Source organism: Salmo trutta, chromosome 12 (genome assembly GCF_901001165.1).
Source record: "Salmo trutta chromosome 12, fSalTru1.1, whole genome shotgun sequence".
NCBI lineage: Eukaryota > Metazoa > Chordata > Actinopteri > Salmoniformes > Salmonidae > Salmo > Salmo trutta.
Genome location: NC_042968.1, coordinates 62,693,382 through 62,717,179, shown reverse-complemented (window position 1 = coordinate 62,717,179; position 23,798 = coordinate 62,693,382). Strand labels below are relative to the sequence as shown.

At 45.1% G+C, this 23,798-nt stretch overlaps 1 protein-coding gene across 3 annotated transcripts in view; it reads right to left on the bottom strand.

Moving 5' to 3' along the window:
- The window catches only part of LOC115203962 (tenascin-like), an 80,902-nt gene that overhangs the window by 38,535 nt on the left and 18,569 nt on the right, over nt 1-23,798 (bottom strand). For 2 of the 3 annotated variants that reach the window (XM_029769084.1, XM_029769085.1), the window contains exons 2-10: nt 13,598-14,166; nt 10,786-12,750; nt 10,095-10,358; nt 9,657-9,772; nt 8,621-8,774; nt 7,365-7,634; nt 6,951-7,136; nt 6,642-6,731; nt 4,755-5,018 (exon numbers count right to left, since the gene is read on the bottom strand). In XM_029769084.1, coding sequence (XP_029624944.1) covers nt 4,755-5,018; nt 6,642-6,731; nt 6,951-7,136; nt 7,365-7,634; nt 8,621-8,774; nt 9,657-9,772; nt 10,095-10,358; nt 10,786-12,750; nt 13,598-14,081 — 3,793 coding nt within the window. In that variant the 5' untranslated portion in view covers nt 14,082-14,166. The remainder of the gene's footprint in view (nt 1-4,754; nt 5,019-6,641; nt 6,732-6,950; nt 7,137-7,364; nt 7,635-8,620; nt 8,775-9,656; nt 9,773-10,094; nt 10,359-10,785; nt 12,751-13,597; nt 14,167-23,798) is intronic. The other variant, XM_029769086.1, reaches the window with a different exon arrangement.

Below are 23,798 nucleotides of genomic sequence, written 5' to 3'. Positions count from 1 at the left end.
TGTTGTTGATGTGGACACCAAGGTACTTGAAGGAACTTGAAGCTCTCAACCTGCTCCGCTACAGCCCCGTCGATGAGAATGGGGGCGTGCTCAGTCCTTCTTTTCCTGTAGTCCACAATCATGTCCTTAGTCTTGGTTACGATGAGGGATAGGTTGTTATTCTGGCACCACCCGGCCAGGTCTCTGACCTCCTCCCTATAGGCTGTCTCGTCATTGTTGGTGATCAGGCCTACCACCGTTGTGTTGTCTGCAAACTTAATGGTGTTGGAGTCGTGCCTGGCCATGCAGTCGTGGGTGAACAGGGAGTACAGGAGGGGAATGCGCAGGCACCCCTGGGGACCTCCAGTGGTGAGGATCAGCGTGGCAGATGTGTTGCTACCTACCTTCACCACCTCGGGGTGGCCCGTCAGGAAGTCCAGCATACAGTTGCAGAGGGAGGTGTTTAGTCCCAGGATCCTTAGCTTAGTGATGAGCTTTGAGGGTACAACATGTGCCTTTGGTACCAACGAGAGTTCAAATCCTTTGGATGTTACAATTAAGACTGTCAGATCTGCCAGTTAATACTCGAGCTCAACCCCATCCCTGAGATCTGTGGGTCTGGGTCCGTGGCGTCTAACAACCCAAAGCTAATGATATTGTCCTTCGAGCATATGAGAGTCGTAAGTTCAGGGACCGGGTTGGTAAATAAAATGTTAAAGATGCTTCAACAGAAACAAAAATGGACAAATTCAGATAAGGGAGCTCTTATGGGTTGTGTCTTACTGCACTGTTAACCTCAGTGTCTCACTGCACTGTTAACCTCAGTGCCGTCCATTTCTGCCCCCCAATTAAAGTAAATTAAAGCCTACAACTTCCGGACCTTTGCCCTCAGTAATTCAACATTCTTCTGTCAAATATTGGTATGAATCTGAGAAAGTGTCACGTTCGTCGTAGGAAGGAGAACAAAGCGCAGCATGAGTATCGTTCTACATCTTTTATTTTAATGTGAAACTTGCACTAACTCAAAATAATCTCCCACAAACACAGGTGGGAAAAACAACTACTTAAATATGATCCCCAATTAGCGACAACGATGATGCCTCTAATTGGGAATCATTCAAAAACACCAACATAGAAAAAATAAACTAGAACAACAACGTAGAAAATTAAAATAGAATAAACCCCAGAGTCACGCCCTGACCTACTCTACCATAGAAAATAAGAGCACTCAATGGTCAGGACGTGACAGTACCCCCCCCAAAGGTGCGGACTCCGGCCGCAAAACTTGAAACCAAGAGGGAGGGTTAGGGGGGTGTCTAGTGTTGGTGGCGGCTCTGGTGCAGGACGAAGAACCTTCTCATCCTGCGGATCTGCCAGCATTGGAGGCGGCTCTGGTGCAGGATGAAGAACCCTCTCATCCTGCGGATCTGCCAACATTGGAGGCGGCTCTGGTGCGGGAGCTCCCCCCTCCGCTTGGAGTTCCTCCCACTTTCGTGGAACCGGACCGTGGATCGTCGCCGGAGGCTCCGGACCGTGGATCGACGCTGGAGGAACCGGACTATAGATCATTGCCGGAGGAACCGGACCGTAGATCGTCGCCAGAGGAATTGGACCGTAGATCGTCACCAGAGGAACCGGACCGTAGATCGTCGCCGGAGGCTCCGGACTGCCGACCGTCGCCGGAGGCTCCGGACTGCGGGCCTTCTCAGGAGGCTCCGGACTGCGGACCATCTCAGGAGGTTCCGGACTGGGAACCATCTCAGGAGGTTCAGGACTGGGAACCGTCTCAGGAGGTTCCGGACTGGGAACCGTCTCAGGAAGCTCCGGACTGGGAACCGTCGCCGGAAACTCCGGACTGGGAACCGTCGCCGGAAACTCCGGACTGGGAACCGTCGCCGGAAACTCCGGACTGGGAACCGTCGCCGGAAGCTCCGGACTGGGAACCGTCGCCGGAAGCTCCGGACTGGGGATTGTCGCCGGAAGCTCTGGAACAGGAAGGCGCACTGGAGGCCTGATGCGTGGGGCTGGCACAGGTGGCGCCAGACTGGTGACACACACTTCAGGGCGAGTGCTCACTTTAGCCCAGCAAATGTGGGGCGCAGGCACAGTGCGCACCGGGCTATGAATGCGCACTGGAGATACAGTGCGCATCACCGCATAACACGGTACCTGACTGATCACATGCTCCCCACGGTAAGCACGCCCGCTCTGCAGCGCTCTCAATGCCAACACCTCTCTCTGGAATCTTTCGTCGAGTTCCTCACTCAACTCCCTGACTGGCTCTGGTTCACCCCTCGGCTTCGCCGACCACTCCGTGTGCCCCCCCAAAAGATTTTTTTGGAGCTGCCTCTCGGGCTTCCGTTGTTGCCGTGCTAATTCCTCGTAACGTCGCCGTTCCTCTTTTGCTGCCTCTATCTCCTCCCTTGCATTGGCGATTTTCCCCAATCTGCGCCCAGGGCCCCTTGCCATCCAGAATCTCCTCCCATGTCCACTCCTGGCCACGCTTCTTGGTCCTCTGGTGGTGGGAGATTCTGTCACGTTCGTCGTAGGAAGAAGACCAAAGCGCAGCGTGGGTATCGTTCCACATCTTTTATTTTAATGTGAAACTTTGCAAAACAAACAATAAACTACAAACAACACACAAACCGTGACGAAAGAGGTGCAACATGCACTAACTCAAAATAATCTCCCACAAACACAGGTGGAAAAAACAACTACTTAAATATGATCCCCAATTAGAGACAACGATGACCAGCTGCCTCTAATTGGGAATCATACAAAAAAAAACAACATAGAAAAAAGAAACTAGAACAACAACATAGAACATTTTTACTAGAATAAAACCCCCAGTCACGCCCTGACTTACTCTACCATAGAAAATAAGAGCACCCAATGGTCAGGACGTGACAGAAAGAGCTTGTGTTATGACATATGTTTGGATTGGTGAAGCTATTGCATCTTTTTTTGTTTCTCTTAGGATTATAAAATGCAATTCAAAACTGTTAGCAGTGCAACAGGATCATTACATTTAGCACGCAGCATGTTGAATGTTTCCCACCTGATACTATGGTTTAATCAATGCCTGAAACAGAACTAAAACAATTTTCTTTACGGATCATCCACACATACAGTGGGGAAAAAAGTATTTGATCCCCTGCTGATTTTGTACGTTTGCCCACTGATAAAGAAAGGATCAGTCTATAATTTTAATGGTAGGTTTATTTGAACAGTGAGAGACAGAATAACAACAAAAATATTCAGAAAAACGCATGTCAAAAATGTTATAAATTGATTTCCATTTTAATGAGGGAAATAAGTATTTGACCCCCTCTCAATCAGAAAGATTTCTGGCTCCCAGGTGTCTTTTATACAGGTAACGAGCTGAAATTAGGAGCACACTCTTAAAGGGAGTGCTCCTAACCGTACCTTGTTACCTGTATAAAAGACACCTGTCCACAGAAGCAATCAATCAATCAGATTCCAAACTCTCCACCATGGCCAAGACCAAAGAGCTCTCCAAGGATGTCAGGGACAAGATTGTAGACCTACACAGGGCTGGAATGGGCTACAAGACCATCGCCAAACAGCTTCGTGAGAAGGTGCCAACATTTGGTGCGATTATTCGCAAATGGAAGAAACACAAAATAACTGTTAATATCCCTCAGCCTGGGGCTCCATGCAAGATCTCACCTCGTGGGGTTGCAATGATCATGAGAACGGTGAGGAATCAGCCCAGAACTACACGGGAGGATCTTGTCAATGATCTCAAGGCAGCTGGGACCATAGTCACCAAGAAAACAATTGGTAACACACTACACCGTGAAGGACTGAAATCCTGCAGCGCCCGAATGGTCCTCCTGCTCAAGAATACATATACATGCCCGTCTGAAGTTTGTCAATGAACATCTGAATGATTCAGAGGACAACTGGGTGAAAGTGTTGTGGTCAGATGAGACCAAAGTGGAGCTCTTTGGCATCAACTCAACTCGCCGTGTTTGGAGGAGGAGGAATGCTGCCTATGACCCCACGAACAACATCCCCAACGTCAAACATGGAGGTGGAAACATGCTTTTGGGGGTGTTTTTCTGCTAAGTTGACAGGACAACTTCACAGCATCAAAGGGACGATGGACGGGGCCATGTACCGTCAAATCTTGGGTGAGAACCTCCTTCCCTCAGCCAGGGCATTGAAAATGGGTCGTGAATGGGTATTCCAGCATGACAATGACCCAAAACACACGGCCAAGGCAACAAAGGAGTGGCTCAAGAAGAAGCACATTAAGGTCCTGGAGTGGCCTAGCCAGTCTCCAGACCTTAATCCCATAGAAAATCTGTGGAGGGAGCTGAAGGTTCGAGTTGCCAAACGTCAGCCTCCAAACATTAATGACTTGGAGAAGATCTGCAAAGAGCAGTGGGACAAAATCCCTCCTGAGATGTGTGCAAACCTGGTGGCCAACTACAAGAAACATCTGACCTCTGTGATTGCCAACAAGGGTTTTGACACCAAGTAATAAGTCATGTTTTGCAGAGGGGTCAAATACTTAGTTCCCTCATTAAAATGCAAATCATTTTATAACATTTTTGACATGCGTTTTTCTGGATTTTGTTGTTGTTATTCTGTCTCTCACTGTTCAAATAAACCTACCATTAAAATTATAGTGTCAGTGGGCAAACATACAAAATCAGCAGGGGATTAAATACTTTTTTCACCCACTGTATTTGTGTCTTGCAATATGAAGGTGGAGTCAGTTGTAGAGATCCTGTTTGAACCCTCACCTGTAGATGCGGACAGGGTTACGGGAGTGCTCTTCTTTGAGCCCCTCTCAGCGACCAGGGTAATGGTGTACAGCATGCCGGGGGTCAGGTTGGTCAGGACGTAGGTGGTGGCAGTTCCAGGGACCTCCACCTCCTCCCTTTGACCGTCCCTGGAGATGTACACCAGCCTGTAGATGGTGATCTTGGCTCTGGGTCTCCTCCACACCAGGGTCATGCTTGTCTCTGTGGACTCGCTCACTGCCAAGTCCTTGGGCCCATCGAGATCTGTGGGGGAATGTGGTCAAGTTTTCAATCAGCAATGATCAAGCCTTTAGTAAAACTCATAGGATAGTGAGGCAGAACATAATTTTAGTGTTTCAAACTTGGATAATACAGTTCTTTCATATTTCATTCTCTTCTATCATATCTGCTCCATGTAGTCCTGAGGTTTTAACTTTCTTTTTACAAGTTTCTTTGCCAAACCACTTGGAAATATCAGAACCTTCAAAAACACCAATGTTTGCCTCATATTGTTGCCTAACTTTCACCACCTACATCCTGACCAACCTGACTAAACATCTCCCTCTGTAACTGGATCCTGGACTTCTTGACCGGCCGCCCCCAGGTGGTAAGGGTAGGTTTCAACACATCCGCCACGCTGATCCTCAACACAGGGGCCCCTCAGGGGTGAGTGCTCAGTCCCCTCATGACTGCACGGCCAGGCATGACTCCAACACCATAATTAAGTTTGCCAGTGACACAACAGTGATAGTTCTAATCACCGACAACGACGAGACAGCCTATAGGGAGGTCAGAGACCTGGCCGTGTGGTGACAGGACAACAACCTCTCCCTCAACATGATCAAGACAAAGGAGATGATTGTGGACTACAGGAAAAGGAGGACCAAGCACACCCTCATTCTCATCAACGGGGCTGTAGTGGAGCAGGTTGAGAGCTTCAAGTTCCTTGGTGTCCACATCACCAACAAACTAACATGTTCCAAGCACACCAAGACAGTCGTGAAGAGGGCACGACAAAACTTATTCCCCCTCAGGAGACAGAAAACATTTGGCATGGGTTTACAGATCCTCAAAAGGTTCTACAGCTGCACCATCGAGAGCATCCTGACTGGTTGCATCACTGCCTGGTATGGCAATTTTTTTGGCCTTCGACCGCAAGGCACTACAGAGGCTAGTGCATACAGCCCAGTACATCACTGGGGCCAAGCTTCCTGCCATCCAGGACCTCTATACCAGGTGGTGTCAGAGGAAGGCCCAAGAATTGTCAAAGACTCCAGCCATCCTATTTATAGACTGTTCTCTCTTCTACAGCACGGCAAGCAGTTCCGGAGCACCAAGTCTAGGTCCAAAAGGCTTCTAAATAGCTTCTACCCCCATGCCATAAGACTCCTGAACATCTAATCAAATGGTTACCCAGACTATTTGCATTGCCCCCACCCCTCATTTACGCCAATGCTACTCTCTGTTATTATCTATGCTTAGTCGCTTTAATAACTCTACCTACATGTACATATTACCTTAACTACCTCGACTAACCTGTGCCCCCGCACATTGACTCTGTACCGGTACCCCCTGTATATAGTCTCGCTATTGTTATTTTACTGTTGCTCTTTAACTACTTGTTACTTTTATTTCTTATTGTTATTCATATTTTTTAAACTGCATTGTTGGTTAGGGGCTTGTAAGTAATCATTTCACTGTCAGGTCTACACCTGTTGCATTCGGCGCATGTGACTAATATAATTTTATTTTATTTGATAATGATGTGTTTGCATTGAAAGTTGAATCTACAACTGCAGAGTGTGTGTGGTCACTGTGGTGGTGGGTATTTGGACAGCTGTTGAACAGTGGGCTATCCTATGAGAATGTATTGACGTAAGCTCTCACCAGTGGCTGCGTTTGTAGTGGCAGGCAGGCTCTCCCTCTCGTTCTTCACGGCGGTCACACCAATCCCGTATTCTGTACCTGGTTTCATTCCTATGATTGGGGAGAACAAAGATGGATTTGACTACATGATTACCTGATTAGTTTCAGTCCAGTAATCGAGAAGAACATAGATGGATTTCAGTACCTGTTTTGATTGACATTAAGAATAACAGTGTTGTGATTGTCATAGCAAATCCTAACGTGCAAAAAACCCTTAAACCTTCTACTGACATAATTGCATGTTAGGATTTGGTCATGGTTGACCCTCACCAGTGATGGTGGCCTGAGTGTTGTCTCCTGGCCCACGGGAGAACACCTCCTCGCCATGGGAATCCCCAGAGATGGGGCTGTACTTCACCCTGTAGCTGTCAACATCTGCCCGGCTGTTTCTCCACTCCAGTGTGACGCTGTCGTCTGTCTGGCCCAGGGGCTGCAGGTCTTTGGGGGCGTCCAGGTCTGTAACAATGCAAGAAGAAGAAAGGAGTATAATAAGGACTGTTTACAGTCAAACCTTGATAAATCCAAGCGTGCAGTAAACCAGAGCATGCTGTTATCAGGAACACTTTAAAAAAAAGGGACTTGGAAGTGGAATTGAATTGGGACTGTAAAAATGTTGTTTGATCGAACACAGTTTACACTTATCAGGAGTGCACTTATCAGGATTGGATATAATCATGCCCCTACCTGTGGTGAATATCTCAGAGACTGGTTCACTGGTGGTGTCTCCCCTCCTGGAGATCAGGGACACCTGGTACTCAGTGTCTGGGCTGAGGCTGTCAATACTGTACTGTTTGTCTGAGGTGGACAGGTCCACGCTGGTCCTCTCTGTGGGGTGGGAGCTGGGGCCGTAGGACACGGTGACACCGTCCACCTGGGCCACGGGCTGGAACCAGGTGACCAAGCCTGAGCAGTCCGTCACGTCCCGCACCTCTACCTGTCTGGGGCCATCAATCCCTAGGAGAGAGAGACACAAGGTGGATGACCGATCTGTGCATAGGTTGTTATGTTCTCTTTGTTATGGACAATGATCCCATGCATTTTTAAGTGATCACTTAGGGCAAGAGACACAAGGACACATATTCTAAATACATTTAAAGACCAGCACAACATGTTGTAATTATGGCATAACAAATGTCATTAAGTTTGGTTCCTCTGACTGTTTGGTTGTGATGTCACTGTTCTGTGTTCTGATAGGACCTTGGTAAGTTCCTGTATTTATTTTCACAGGAGAAATTGCTCAATTCTGTGCCGTGGTGACATCAGTGTGTGATGTAGGCCATATAGGTTCATATAGCCTAAATAATCAACTCTATTATTCATTATTCCTGAAAACTGTGCTGATCTTAAGCCTGGAAATACATTATGCAGGAGTCAAAAGGAGAAGATATTTACAGGGTCCATCCATCATTGAAGAATGGTAAATTAAATGAATTTTCCATGCACAAGGAGGTATTTCATGCTAGAAAGCATTTGACCATAATGTATGGAGTAACAGTGTGCAGGAACTGCTACGGTAACCCCCCGTCAAGAGTTTATGGCAGGGCTCCTTGAAAAATACAAAGACTCTCTATTGCAAAATGTAGGTTGGCCTGAAATTCAGCGTATTTCACTTCTACAAAAATGCTTACATTTAACTTTGTAAAACGACAATGGGATTTTAGACACTTTTTCTATATAGACCTAATACTATGACTGAAAGTTAAATTGGTCTATTCAGTTGTTCCTCTGTCTGCTTGTGTGATTTGTGAGGTGGAAGGAATTTCCTTATCTAACCCATGGGATATGTGTAGTCGCCAGGATGAATGGGAGTAGCCTGGTCCAGATTCATTCATGTAAGGCATGACAATGTCAGAAGAGTTAGGTTCTCAGCTGGCACATGCAGATCTACACCGGGCTGGGAAAAAGCACATTACATACATTAAAATGTGGTGTAAGCTTACTGGTGGTAATGATTTTAGTAGACTGAGGTCCTCTGGTATTGTTCTTGATGACGCCCACTGAGACCTCGTACTCCTGACCAGGACCAAGCCCTGACTGCTCATACATAGTCTGGGAGGATGGAAGGGTTGTCAGGATCTTCCCATTCTCCTCTTTCTGAAAGGTCAAAGACATATATGGTTTTAAAACAACACTATTTCTGGAATCATACATAGCCTACTTACATACCCAACAGTCTAAGGTAAGCCACGTCAATTTTTCCTTTGGATCAAGGAAGTAAATCTTTCACACAGTTAATGTTGACATTAAACAATACCAATTATTACAATATTTCATTTTTTGCAGCGGAATCTTTTGTAAGTCTTTGATTGCTTCACATTGCTTCACATAAGAATGCTGCAAACAAAGCCCATTTGGCCCATGGTGATAGTGATTGAGTGCTGATCATCGATTACAGGTCCTTCCATTTTATGTATGGGGGCAATAAAGCCAAAGTGCACAGGAGAATGGGTTAAGGACAGTGAAAGGAATAAACACCACTGAGAATGTCCTGGCATCCCGAGACCTCCCTGAGGAGTGTTAAAACGAGGTTACACAGCCCTTCGTAAAAATGTACTCATGGACAATAAGAAGGGATTTATGGTTTATGGTTGCACAGACCTTTGCCATATTGTAGCTAAGCAGATTTGTGATTTGTTATTTTCCATGTACCGGTTCACATCAACATCATTGTGTAATGTGTAAAGTACAGCACACTTTGGTAGTGTGATGGCAATTTGTGGTTTGTTGCGTGTGTTAATTGTTTTACTTTGTTATTCTGAGTTAGCTGAATTGAAAACTGAACTGACCTCAACCCTGATAGCTATTGCTACTTTCTGGACATGATAACTAGCCGAGCATGCCAAGATCTCACTAAAAGAGCAGCTTGTGCAAATCTGTTGTCTTGTCCCTGAGGTTTAGGGAAATCCTGGGCAAGACCTAGCAGGGATCGTTTGCATAGAGATGGATACATTGCCAGAGAGAGAAGGACAGACTGACCGTGTTGCGGACATAGAGCTCCCAGGCATCAAAGGGAATATCCAGCTGATCCCACAACACTTCTACTGAGGTGTCCCTCACCGATTTGAACTTCAAGCCATCTGGCTCTGGTAGATCTGACAGGACAGAGTGAGACAAAGGAATATATTATGCCTGATGCCAAAATATTGTACATTGAGACAGTGTGGGGTTTAAAACATTGTGAAGCATCAATGAAATGTAGTTTATTTTTATTTTTTGTCACCTATTCTAAAAGGAAAGCCTTGTGTAAACATTGTGCTGTGAAAGTTTCTCCACTGTACCAGATAGCATTTTGATTATGGTTAATATGTGCAAATTGTCTTTTCCTGACAGTCTAAAGAGGACCACATTCCCATGAACGCAGGCTGCTCAGCAAAGTCTTCAGATTCTGAGCTCCATTAAGAAGGTATGACCTACTTGTAGCCACCCTGGCGCTGATTGGGATGCTCTTCTTGTTGCTAAGGATGGCATAGACGTTGATCAGGTACTCGATGCCGGGCTCCAGCTCGCTGACTGTGGCAGCAGTCTTGTCTCCAGGCACTCTGAACTCCTGGTATAGACCCCCAGGACTAGTGGGCACATATGCAATCAGATACTCTGTCACCAGCATCTCGTTGTTCCAGGTCAGATCCACTGTCTCGGTGGTGACCTCTGTTACAGTCAGGTCCTTTGGAGGTGAAACTAGAGAGAGCGAGAAAGAAAGAAAGAAAGAGAGAGAGAGAGACAGGAAATAGTCTGACCTTTCTATTGTCTCAGACACTTGGTTTCCCATGCCCCCATCCACTAACAGTCCTCTACACAAAGAAAATGCATTCCCCAGACTTACATCTGGCAGTGGTCTGGACTGCCAAAGATCTTTGAGACAGAAATACAGACTTAAATGCATTTGGAATCAGAGGAAATCATAATGGAACTTTTAATCCTTTTCTCAATCTCTTTCAAAATAATTTAAATGGTTTCTCATTATTTTGGGATTTGATAAAGTTTTGGATTTAATGTGTCATTCAGCAAGCACATGGAAATATCAAACAGAACAATTACTGAAATGAATTGAACTCAATTATCCACACATAGTTTATTTTTCTCAGTTGAAAGAAACCGTTCTTACCTTCTGAGCAGTCTTCTCCGATGTATCCCTCATCACAGAGACATTGTCCATTCACACAGCGGCCCTTGTCCTGGCAGTTGTTGAGGCAGCTCAGCTCTCCACAGTTGTCTCCCATGTATCGCTCCTCACACATGCACTTCCCATTAACACAGTGCCCCCTGTTGTTGCAGTTATCAGGACAGGTGAGTTCAGAGCAGTCGACACCTGCATAGCCCTCCAGGCAGACACATTTGCCATCCACGCAGTATCCCCTGTCCAGGCAGTCATTGGGACAGTGCTTCTCAGTGCAGTCTTCCCCTGTGAAGCCCTCGTCGCAGACACACTGCCCATCAACGCAGCGTCCGCGGTTCAGGCAGTTGTTGGGGCAGCTCAGCTCGCTGCAGTCCTCACCGGTGAAGCCAGCATAGCAAACACACCGGCCATCCACACAATTTCCACTGCCATAGCAGTCTGAGGGGCAGATCTTGATGCTGCAGTCCTCACCACCGAACCCTTCATCGCACACACACTGTCCGTTGACACAGCGGCCCCGGTTGAGGCAGTTGTTGGGGCAGGAGAGCTCAGAGCAGTCCTCTCCCTGGTAGCCTACATTGCAGACACACTGCCCGTTGACACACTGTCCCCTGTTATGGCAGTTGTTGGGGCAAGCCAGCTGGCTACAATCCTCTCCTTGGTAGCCAGCATTGCAGATACACATGCCGTTAAAGCAGACACCTCTATCGTTGCAGTCACTGGGGCAGGTGAGCTTGGAGCAGTCCTCTCCAGTGTAGCCAGCGCTGCAGACACACTGGCCGTCCACACAGAAACCATTTCCCAGGCAGTCGCTTGGGCAGGTTTTCTCCCCACAGTCCTCCCCGGTGAATCCTTCTTCGCAGTAGCAAGTTCCATTGACGCAGCGGCCGTGGTCGTAGCAGTCGTTGGGGCAGATGAGTTCGGAGCAGTCGTAGCCCGTCCAGGGCTCTTCACACACACACTCCCCATCCACACACTTTCCTCGGCTTAGGCAGTTGTTCAGGCAGTCTGTCTGAGAACAGTCCTCTCCAGTGTAACCCTTGGCACAGACACAGACCCCACCAATACATTGTCCGTTCCCACCACAGTCCACTTTGCAAACCTTGAGTGAACAGTCATCCCTGCCAAAGCCCTCAAAGCAGACGCACTTCCCATCCACGCAGCGACCTTGGTCCTGGCAGTTGTTGGGGCAAGAGAGCTCAGAGCAGTCCTCTCCCTGGTAGCCTACATTGCAGACGCATTGTCTGTTGACACACTGTCCCCTGTTATGGCAGTTGTTGGGGCAAGCCAGCTGGCTACAATCCTCTCCTTGGTAGCCAGCATTACAGATACACATGCCGTTGAAGCAGACACCTCTATCGTTGCAGTCACTGGGGCAGGTGAGCTTGGAGCAGTCCTCTCCAGTGTAGCCAGCGCTGCAGACACACTGGCCGTCCACACAGAAACCATTTCCCAGGCAGTCGCTTGGGCAGGTTTTCTCCCCACAGTCCTCCCCGGTGAATCCTTCTTCACAGTAGCAGGTTCCATTGACGCAGCGGCCGCGGTCGTAGCAGTCGTTGGGGCAGATGAGTTCGGAGCAGTCGTAGCCCATCCAGGGCTCTTCACACACACACTCCCCATCCACACACTTTCCATGGCTTAGGCAGTTGTTCAGGCAGTCTGTCTGAGAACAGTCCTCTCCAGTGTAACCCTTGGCACAGACACAGACCCCACCAATACATTGTCCGTTCCCACCACAGTCCACTTTGCAAACCTTGAGTGAACAGTCGTCCCTGCCAAAGCCCTCAAAGCAGACGCACTTCCCATCCACACAGCGACCTTGGTCCTGGCAGTTGTTGGGGCATTCAGACTCAGTGCAGTTGGGTCCCTTCCAGCCAGGCTCGCAAATGCAACCACAGGTGTCAGCACTGTAGTTGCCACGGCCATTGCAATAAGGCTTGGTCCCCACCTCACCTAAAAGAGCAGAGTTTAGAGATTATAACCCTCTGAATCATAATCCCGATCTTCCCCCTTTTCACTAAGACATTTCATTTTAAAATATTGTAATCAAGACAGGACTGTAATCATAGACAGGACATCCAATTATGTTCCGAATAACAACCTACAGTACTAATCCGTACAGAATATGTCTATGCCCCTATGGTCATTCCCTTTCCCTGTGGTGTAAAAGAGAAAGCACTGTTAAACCCAATCCCACATTCAATTCCATTGATGCTTCCTAGAGGTTTAGTAAAATAGATGTGCCTCTGAAGGAAGGAGAGGTGATGTGACAGCGTAGAGAATGACAGAGGACTCTAGTGCCAAAAATTCCATTGTAGCATGGGCTGTGCCATTCAAGACATTCACCATTTTGAAGTAGTCAACTGGGTGGGACTTCCTATGGGTTAAGGAAGGACCACATAATTCTATCCAGGTCATCAGGAGGGATCAGCCAATTAATTATACTTGTGAGCAAACATTCCATAACTGCAGGTGGCAGTAAATCACTAACAATGGCTTTATAACTGTTTAAACACACTCCAGGTGGCAGTATGCACCCTTTCAGTTTGTTTACCAACTCATAGAAGTAGTAGAAGAAGAACATGTACTACTTCAAAATGGAGATGGCATCAATGGCACTGCCCTTGTGCTCACAGATGCCATAATAGGACAGATGCCATAATGGGACAGATTCCGTCATTTTCCTTAGTTTTGAGTCTTCTGTCATTCTCTATAGGTGACATAAGTATGCTATACTAGCTGTGGGGATGAATGAGCCAATCAGAAGCTGGGGGTGGTTAGGTTGACATGTATACAGTACCTGTGACTGGCTGAACGCTGCAGCAGCCAGCATCTCCACTAGCGCATTGGTCTCTCAGCGTGGACACCTCTCCCTCCAGCATCTCCAATCTGCTCAGGAGGTCCTTCAGATCCGGGAGCCCATCAGTGCATGCACACTCCTGCTGAGGAATGTTAATGCGGTGAGTGAAAACTATTTGGTTCTGCCCATCCAGGGTATGTTCAGTGGTGCGGAGGCCTGAAGGCGGAGCTGCGTCCTGGGGCTCGAGGCTGGTGCTTCCTAGGGCATCCAGGTCTACTGAGCATAGGGAGCCGGAAGGGACGTTGATGTTGTAGACGTGGTTGAAGACCACTGGTTGGTCAGCGCTGGTCAGGGTCACATTGTTTCCGCCGGGGGTTGTCAAGGTCGCCCGTTTATGCCTAAGTAATTTTCTCACCAGCCCAGCTTGGCAGAGGTTGAGAAGGAGAGTCAGGAAGACACACCCTAAAAAGCTTTTAGTACCCATTTTTGTCTTTCTCAACTGGACTCAGTTTTAAGAGTCCTCGGACAAAGCTTGGAAGTCTGGCCAAATCTGGATAAGTTTAGGGGCCCTGGAAGGTAAACAAAAAGACATTGAGTCAAAGACAGCCTCAGTAATGCATGTGGATAACTACATTTTCACACAGTCACTCTGGGAAGACATCCATGACTGTAAAATTTGCAAAGGCAGACAATAACCTGTGCACTCTGTGAATTACAAGATGGAAATAATAGGTTAACAAACATAGTCAACAAAACTTTATAACTTCAAGTGTTCAGACTAACGCCTTACCCTCAGTATATTTTCCCGCCCAGAAAAGTGACCATACACTTACTGTGAGCCACAGTAAGGCATTGAAAGTCAGTGAATTTGTACCTAAACCCTAATATACTATACATACTGAAGGTTGCTTTTGCATCACGGGACGTCTTTGGAGACTTTATGAAAAATGGAGTGTCAGCTGGATGTTAAATGATTGTGATTAACCTACCCATAGCACTCAGGGTAATTATGGCTGGTAATTGACTTCACAGGACAAACTGAGCTCCATGTAGCCATTAGCCCTTGAAAGAAGTGTTCTACAAGCACCATTTCCTTGCATCAACAATTATATATATACTTCAATATATATACACTTGGCCTATGTTTTTGGCACTCTGAACCCCTGCTACGTGTGTTCCTGTGCAATATATTTTGTGTGCAGTCCGTTATGGCCACACTGCCACAGAGATTTGAACCTGCTTTTTCTCACAAAACAGTTTAAGACAAGATAATATGTTTAACATATGCATATATATATTGTTATTACTAGTATGGCCTCAAAGAATGACATCCCCCTACCTGAGCCCTAAAGTAACTTTCCCCCCTGCTGAGCCAAAGACCCTGACCGTTTCTAGTTTTATGTTGCACCTCTGTACCCATCAAAAAGGAATATGTAGCAGGCATTTTCACAGAAAATAGATAAATATACAGTGAGCTCCAAAATTATTGGAACAGTGACACATTTTCCGTAGTTTTGGCTCTGTACTGAAGCACTTGGGATTTGAAATGATACAATGACTACGAGGTTAAAGTACAGGGTATTTTTATTCATATTGGGTGAACCGTTTACAAATGACAGCACTTTTTGTACATAGTCCCCCATTTCAGGGGACCAAAAGAATTGGGATAAATACACTTGGGAAAGTATTCAGATCCCTTGACTTTGTCCACATTTTGTTACGTTACAGCCTTATTCTAAAATTAATTACATAAAACATTTTCCTCATCAATCTAACCACAATATCCCATAATAATAAAGCAAAAACAGGTTTTTAGAATTTTTAGCAAATGTACTAAAAATAAAAACTGAAATACCTTATTTACATAAATATTCAGACCTTTTGTTATAAGACTCGTAATTGAGCTCAAGTGCATCCTGTTTCCATTGATCATCCTTGAGATGTTTCTAAAACTTGATTGAAGTCCACCTGTGGTACATTCAATTGATTGGACATGATTTGGAAAGGCACAGACCTGTCTATATGAGATCCCACAGTTGACAGTGCATGTCAGAGCAAAAACCAAGCCATGATGTCGAAGGAATTGTCCATAGAGCTCCGAGACAGGATTATGTCAAGGCACAGATCTGGGGAAGGGTACAAAAAAATGTCTAGAGCATTGAAGGTCCCCAAGAACACAGTGGCCTCCATCACTCTTAAATGGAAGAAGTTTGGAACCACCAAGACTCTTCCTAGAGCTGGCCACCGAGCCAAACTGAGCAATCTGGGGAGAAGGGCCTTGGTCAGGGAGGTGACCAAGAACTCGATGGTCACTCTGACAGAGCTCTAGAGTTACTCTGAAGGACAACCATCTCTGCAGCACTCCACCAATCAGGCCTTCATGGTAGATTGGCCAGATGGAAACCACTCCTCAGTAAAAGGCACATGACAGCCTGCTTGGAGTTTGCCAAAAGGCACCTAAAGACTCTCAGACCATGAGAAACAAAATATTCTGGTCTGATGAAACCAAGATTGAACAGTTTGGCCTGAATGCCAAGCGTTACGTCGGGAGGAAACCTGGCACCATCCCTACGGTGAAGCATGGTGGTGGCAGCAGCATGATGCGCACATGTTTTTCGCGGCGGGAACTGGGAGACTAGTCAGGATCGAGGCAAAGATGAACAGAGCAAAGTACAGAGAGATCCTTGATGAAACCTGCTCCAGACCGCTCAGGACCTCAGACTGAGGCAAAGGTTCACCTTCCAACAGGATAACGACCCTAAGCACACAGCCAAGACAATGCAGGAGTGGCTTCGGGACAAGTCTCTGAATGGCCTTGAGTGGCCTAACCAGAGCCTGGACTTAAACCCGATAGTTTTGAATGTAGTTGTGCAGCATCTCTCCCCATCCAACCTGACAGAGCTTGAGAGGATCTGCAGAGAAGAATGGGAGAAACTCCCAAATACAGGTTTAAAAAGTTTGTAGCGTCATACCCAAGAAGACTCGGGGCTGTAATCGCTGCCAAAGGTGCTTCAACAAAGTATTGAGTAAAGGGTCTGTATACTTATTTTAAGGCTTGGGTGTCGTGCTGGCGAGGAATCAAATGCAGGAAGCAGCGATACAGGGTAGTGGCTTTAATGAGCACAACGGCTAAAATACAAGCCACCCCAAACAGCGATCAGAGCGCACACAAAACAAAGTGCCCCAAACACAAGGGACAAAACACTGTTGGCGCTAACACACGCACTAATGCAAAATACAAAATCAGCGTGTCACCAAGCATAGCATACAGAGAAACAATCCCGCACAAAGAGCAGGCAGGTCAACTAGTTAATATAGCCCCGCTAATCAACCCAACTAAGGACAGGTGCAAACAATAACAGAAAGGGGAAAACAAAAAGGAATCAGTGGCAGCTAGTAGGCCGGTGACGATGACCGCCGAGCGCCACCCGAGCAGGAGGGGGCGCCACCTTCGGTGGTAGTCGTGACACTTATGTAAATGTGATATTTCAGTTTGACATTTTTAATACATTTGCAAAAATTTCTAAAAAACAGTTTTTTCTTTGTCATTATTGGGTATTGTGTGTAGATTGGTGAGGGGAAAAAACAAGTTAATCTATTTTAGAATAAGTCTGTAATGTAACAAAATGTGGAAAAGGTCAAGGTGTCTGAATACTTTACGAATGCACTGTATATGTTTATTAATATTTAGTCCAATATTTATAGCACGCAATAACTACATCAAGCTTGTGACAAACTTGTTGGAAGGAGTTGCTGTTTGTTTTGTGTTTCAGATGATTTTGTGCCAATAGAAATCCATGGTAAATAATGTATTGTGTCATTTTGGATTCACTTTTGTTGGAGAATAACAAATAATAGAATATGTTTCTAAACACTTCTGCATTAATGTGGATGTTACCATTATTATGAATATCCCTGAATGAATCGTGAATAATTATGAGTGAGAAAGTTACAGACAAATATCATACCCCAAGACATGCTAACCTCTCACCATTACAATAACATGGGAGGTTAACATTTTGGCTGGTTATGATATTTGTGAGTCTGTGACTTTCTCACTCACCATTATTATGACATCAGACAAGACAGGACATAATGACGTGGGATCGTAAATCCCTTACCCGTTTTTGTCTTTGAATGACCTGTCACTCAAAGATGCTCCCTGCGTATTTTACTCCTGTTCCTCTGACACCAAGATAATTCTAGAGTGTTGATAACAGGTTTGGATGAAACATTTCCCTCCACACTGTACAGTACATGTTGAAGTCTAACCAGCTGTTTCATGCATTAAATCGATAACTCATGAATAATGCATACCCACACACAACCCACACACAACTTGAGAAGTGCATGTGTAACCGAACTTGCATTAATCATGCATTGGGAAGATAGCCAAAGACTGCCAGAAGTGGAGATCCTTTGTTGCTGGCCTATCCACCAGCTGCCGTGATGGGTATGAGTGAATGAGTGGTGCATTGGGAGCTATAAGCAACAGTTTGTTACTTGTACACATATCCCATGTTAGGATTCAGCCAAAACTCAACATTTCCACCGGCCACTTCAGATCGCTCTGATGACTTCATGCAAGAGCCCTGTAATTTGTGGGAGACTGATTGGAACACATCGTGGGAAAGAAGTCAGGGATGACTCTGAGTTTGGGGTTTCCAATGGTTTGATGGGTGTGTGTGAGAGGAGACACTAACGTAGCAAGACCCTGGTTGATCCATTGAACGTATGTGAAACCACAGATCTGGTAGGATTAATAATGCCCAGCCCTATTTCCTAATTCACAATAAACTGCAAATTCTGCAGGTGACATGGAGGGTTACACTCTCCCCCACTGATTTCCACTTTAACATAATAACCCATACTTGGCAACAACAGGTTAAGTTACAGCCCACATGCTTTCACAACTTCCCTGATCTAAGACAGGTTCATGTTTTATGTACTATAAAAAGCCCTCAGTTGAAGCAGAAGAGGCCTGACTGATCAATCAATATTATAGTGGCAATCAAATCCCTACAGGTTTGAAAAGAATTGAAAAGAAAACATCCATTGCAACTGCGTATCCCATCAGTGATACGCAGCACAGTAGACTCTGCAAAGTTGACACCTCAAACGGCAAGGGAACGAAGGTTCACACAGAATGGAAAGGTGGCGTGCCAGTCCCATAGAGATGAGCCAACCAATGTAAGCTTACTATACACTCCCTCTTTCAGCTCTTTTGAGAAAGACCATTCCAGAGCATCTCTTTTGCTACTCTCTGGTTTCAGTGGAAAATAAAGTTATAGCAGGCCCATGGTCCAGTCAGTAGCCCACGTGTAATGGCTATTCCATTTCTCCTTTTCCAATCCTACCGTACCTGCATCTCCATTTCTTTCATCTCACTGTCTTGCAATGTCATGAGCTACAGTAGTCATTTCTCCACACTCCAACTCATTGGAGGACTCATTGTATTTTGGGTGATGTTAGCAGTGGATGTCCTGTATACTATTTTAGAATAGCTTTTAGTAAACGCACATCACAAATTGACCCCATAGTTTTCTAGTCTCATTTACCACATTGGTAGGTAAATCCTTCACCACTTTAGTTGACCCATAGATTGTGAAACCAACGACCTCTGCATCAATATGGAGTCTGTGTTGGTCAGTTCCCAACTCCAACATTCAGGTTATCTATTATGGGCTTGTGATTACAATGACCCCTATTATTCACTGGAGACAGGGATATTCTTTCATCTAAGACTTGTGATGTATAGCCTTGGTGGATGATGAGTGGCCCATATATACATAGTTTCCTAGTTTGTACGTCCTAAATACCCAGAAATCCCAGGGCTTAGCAACTGACAGCTGGAGTGTTACCTATCTTGGTTGCTTTTCTAGAAAGGGTTAGGGCCCTGTGTTGGATGACCTCTTCCCTGGTGAGGGTAATAATGGTGGAAAGGGTAGTAATAATGAAATGGGGAAGTCCCCATTAGCTGCTTGCTTTTCATCAGATACTCATTTAGTCCCTGGGGGACATTTCTCTCCTTCTTTTCCTCCCTCGTTCATGAGGGATGACCTCAATTTTACCATCGTGCCTTCTGCAACTCCCAAAGGACTGGAGGATCGGCAACATCTAACATCTCTCTTTCACTTTCCCTCATCCTGTCCCTCCCATTGACTTCCTCAGTCTGCCTCCCATTTCCTTTTAAAGCACAGGTATAAAATCCAGCTTGGGTTTAATTTTCTCTGTCTCAGATCTGGTGGGAGGCTAAATAAAGGTGGGTCAGGGTTTGGGTCGTAAAGGGTTAGGGAGAAATAGGCTTGCAACCTATTTCTGGCGTTGCTCCAATAGACTTTATGGAGAAGAGTCATAGGATAAAATAAGTAGTAACTGGTTTTGAATCAACCAAAAATATATTTCTATTTGGTTTCTGACAGCATGTCTCATCAAAATTAAACCATTGGCTTCATATTATAGGATTTAATTCATTAGTAGTATCAGTAGAGTGGGGTTCTGCTGTGTTTGTGTATGAAATCGAGAGCAGCGGAGAGGTTTTCCCTGTCCTTGGTCCTAATCTCTAGGAGATTATGGGAGGATGTTCAAAACAGTAAATATTCAAGGTATTTGTGTGTGCGTGCGTGCGTCAGTGTGTGTGTGTGTGTGTGTGTGTGTGTGTGTGTGTGTGTGTGTGTGTGTGTGTGTGTGTGTGTGTGTGTGTGTGTGTGTGTGTGTGTGTGTGTGTGTGTGTGTGAGTGAGTGAGTGTATGTTATGTGTGTGTGTATGTCGCTATGTGTACGCATGTGTGTTTTGGGGATGAAAGTGTTTGCAGATATAAAAATGTAATGGATTCCATTTCTACCTTCTAGGAAAGAATCTCAGTGGAAGGCTTGACGTTAACTTCAAGAGTTGGTCAGAAATGTTACTGATATTCACAGCCACTAAAAAAACTTGAACAAACTATAATATTAGAGTTTTATCATTTGGACATGGGACACCTAGCCGCGATAAAGGACACATAATTCAGTTCAGAATGGGGTTGATCAAGGACATCCCGTTTCACAATGGGACTTTGTTTAGAAAAAAAGAAAAAAAGCTGTGTTTTTCTTTCAACTATAATCCAGAATTACTTTAGCTTTATTACACTTCCCCCGTCCTGGCATGGTCAGGGAACTTTCCCACATGGAAACCGGGGACGAGGAATCTTGGCGCTAGATTCGGGACATCTGTTTTGTCTAGCCCAAGACTAAGGCATTGATGGATGAGCCAAATGTCCAGACTGGGGCAGCCTTTAAGTGTAAGAGGAACTTTCTCTGCAGGTCCAGAGGGGTATACTACGAATATAGCTAGATGGACCCATGATTTTCTGAAATTAGCTAGCTTCAGTTAGCTTTACATTCCAGCTCAGGATACATCCATGTAACCAAGGTGGATATATTGATTGTGCACCTGCCGCTTACTCAAGCCTGCTCGACCTAGGCTTACAACGGCACTTTCATGTTGCACGTGTCTAGTCGAATGCCGAACTCTTCATTGAGACAAAGCTGAAACATCAATCGATGGGCGAATCAGTGCTATGTTTTCATTAGTGCCTGTAAGGGGGACTGCCCATGCGGTGGATTGGTCAGTGAAGAGGCAATAATGCAGAGCTGATTTTCTTGTCCAGAGTGAGGCTGGAGATAATAGCTGGTGACTGTACAATATATATATATATATATATATATATATATATATATATATATATATATATATATATATATAAAAAAGACAAACAGCGGGATGAACATACGGACAAATTGAACTTAATCAACTAGAACACTCAAAAGAAACACCAGGCTTCGGTAATCCCTTTTAAACCGGCAACATACCAACCTTACCCTATCTCTGTCTGCCAAACATTGGGAAAGCAAGGTTTAAATAGTCTACCCATCATGCCTCTGACCAATGAGAAGAAAACATAACACAATGATCAATTAACATTGAAGAGGGAATAATTACAATACACACATGTTCAGGTCATAAAAATATATTTGAAGTCAGAAATTTACATACACTTAGGTTGGAGTCATGAAAACTTGTTTTACAACAACTCCACAAATGTATTGTTAACTTCAAACTATAGTTTTGGCAAGTGGGTTAAGACATCTACTTTGTGCATGACACAAGTAATTTTTCCAACAATTGTTTACAGACAGATTATTTCAGATTAACTCACTGTATCACAATTCCAGTGGGTCAGAAGTTTACATACACTAAATTCAATGTGCTTTTAAACAGCTTGGAAAATTCCAGAAAATGATGTCATGACTTTAGAAGCTTCTGATAGGCTAATTGACATCATGTCATTCAATTGGAGGTGTACCTGTGGATGTATTTCAAGGCCTACCTTCAAACTCGGTGCCTCTTTGCTTGACATCATGGGAAAATCAAAAGAAATCAGCCAAGATTTCAGAAAAGAATTGTAGACCTCCACAAGTCTGGTTCATCCTTGGGAGCAATTTCCAAACGCCTGAAGGTACCACGTTCATCTGTACAAACAATAGTACGCAAGTATAAACACTATGGGACAACGCAGCCGTCATACCGCTCAGGAAGGAGACGCGTTCTGTCTCCTAGAGATGAAAGTACTTTGGTGTGAAAAGTGCAAATCAATCCCAGAACAACAGCAAAGGACCACAGTATATCCACAGTAAAACGAGTCCAATATCGACATAACCTGAAAGGCCGCTCAGCAAGGAAGAAGCCACTGCTCCAAAACCACCATAAAAAGGCCAGACTACGATTTGCAACTGCACATGGGGACAAAGATCATACTTTTTGGAGAAATGTCCTCTGGTCTGATGAAACAAAAATAGAACTGTTTGGCCATAATGACCATCGTTACGTTTGGAGGAGAAATGGGGAGGCTTGCAAGCCGAAGAACACCATCCCAACCGTGAAGCACGGGGGTGGGAGCATCATGTTGTGGGGTGCTTTGCTGATGGAGGGACTGGTACACTACACAAAATAGATGACATCATGAGGGAGTAAAATTATGTGGATATATTGAAGCAACATCTCAAGACATCAGTCAGGAAGTTAAAGCTTGGTCGCAAATGGGTCTTCCAAATGAACAATGACCCCAAGCAACCTTCCACATTTGTGGCAAAATGGCTTAAGGACAACGAAGTCAAGGTATTGGAGTGGCCATCAAAAAGCCCTGACTTCACTCCTATAGAAAATTTGTGGGCAAAAGTAGGAATGGGCCAAAATTCACCTAAATTATTGTGGGGAGATTGTGGAAGGCTACCCGAAACGTTGGACTCAAGTTAAACAATTTAAAGGCAATGCTACCAAATACTAATTGAGTGTATGTAAACTTCTGACCCACTGGGAATGTGATGAAAGAAATAAAAGCTGAAATAAATCATTCTCTCTACTATTATTCTGACATTTCACATTCTTAAAATAAACTGGTCATCCTAACTGACCTAAGACAGGGAATTTAAATGTATTTGGCTAAGGTGTATGTAAACTTCCGTCTTCAACTGTACATATTACCATTTGTAACCACTTCAATAACGATGCTCACGTGTTTTAAGCATAAATAGAACATGGGATAAACGCACACTGAATGTACAAAACATTAGGAACGCCTGCTCTTTCCATGACATTGACTGACCAGGTGAATCCAGGTGAAAGCTATGATCAGTTATTAATGTCACCTGTTAAATCCACTTCATTCAGTGTAGATGAAGGGGTGGAGGCAGGTTAAAGAAGTATTTTTAAGCCTTGAGGCAATTGAGCCATGGATTGTGTATGTGTACCATTCAGAGGGTCAGTGGACAAGACAAAAGATGAAAGTGCCTTTGAAAGGGGTATGGTAGTAGGTGTCAGGTGCACTGGTTTGAGTGTGTCAAAAACTACAACGCATCTGGGTTTTTCACCCTCAACAGGGTGGCCATCCAGCCAACTTGTGAGAACTGAGGGAAGCATGGTGCTTTTGACACCATGTACAGTCCATGCCTCAACAAATTGAGGCTGTTCTGAGGGCAAAAGGTGGTGCAACTCAATATTAGGAAGGTGTTCCTAATGTTTTGTACACTAAGTGAATACTTTAGCTTACCCACTACACTCAAAAAACTATGCTCTCAAACACACCCACTGTTTAACTATCTAACATCCGACCAGGAAGCAAAACAGACCTCTCTTTCATTGTGGAGGAGAAACAAGGAAAAC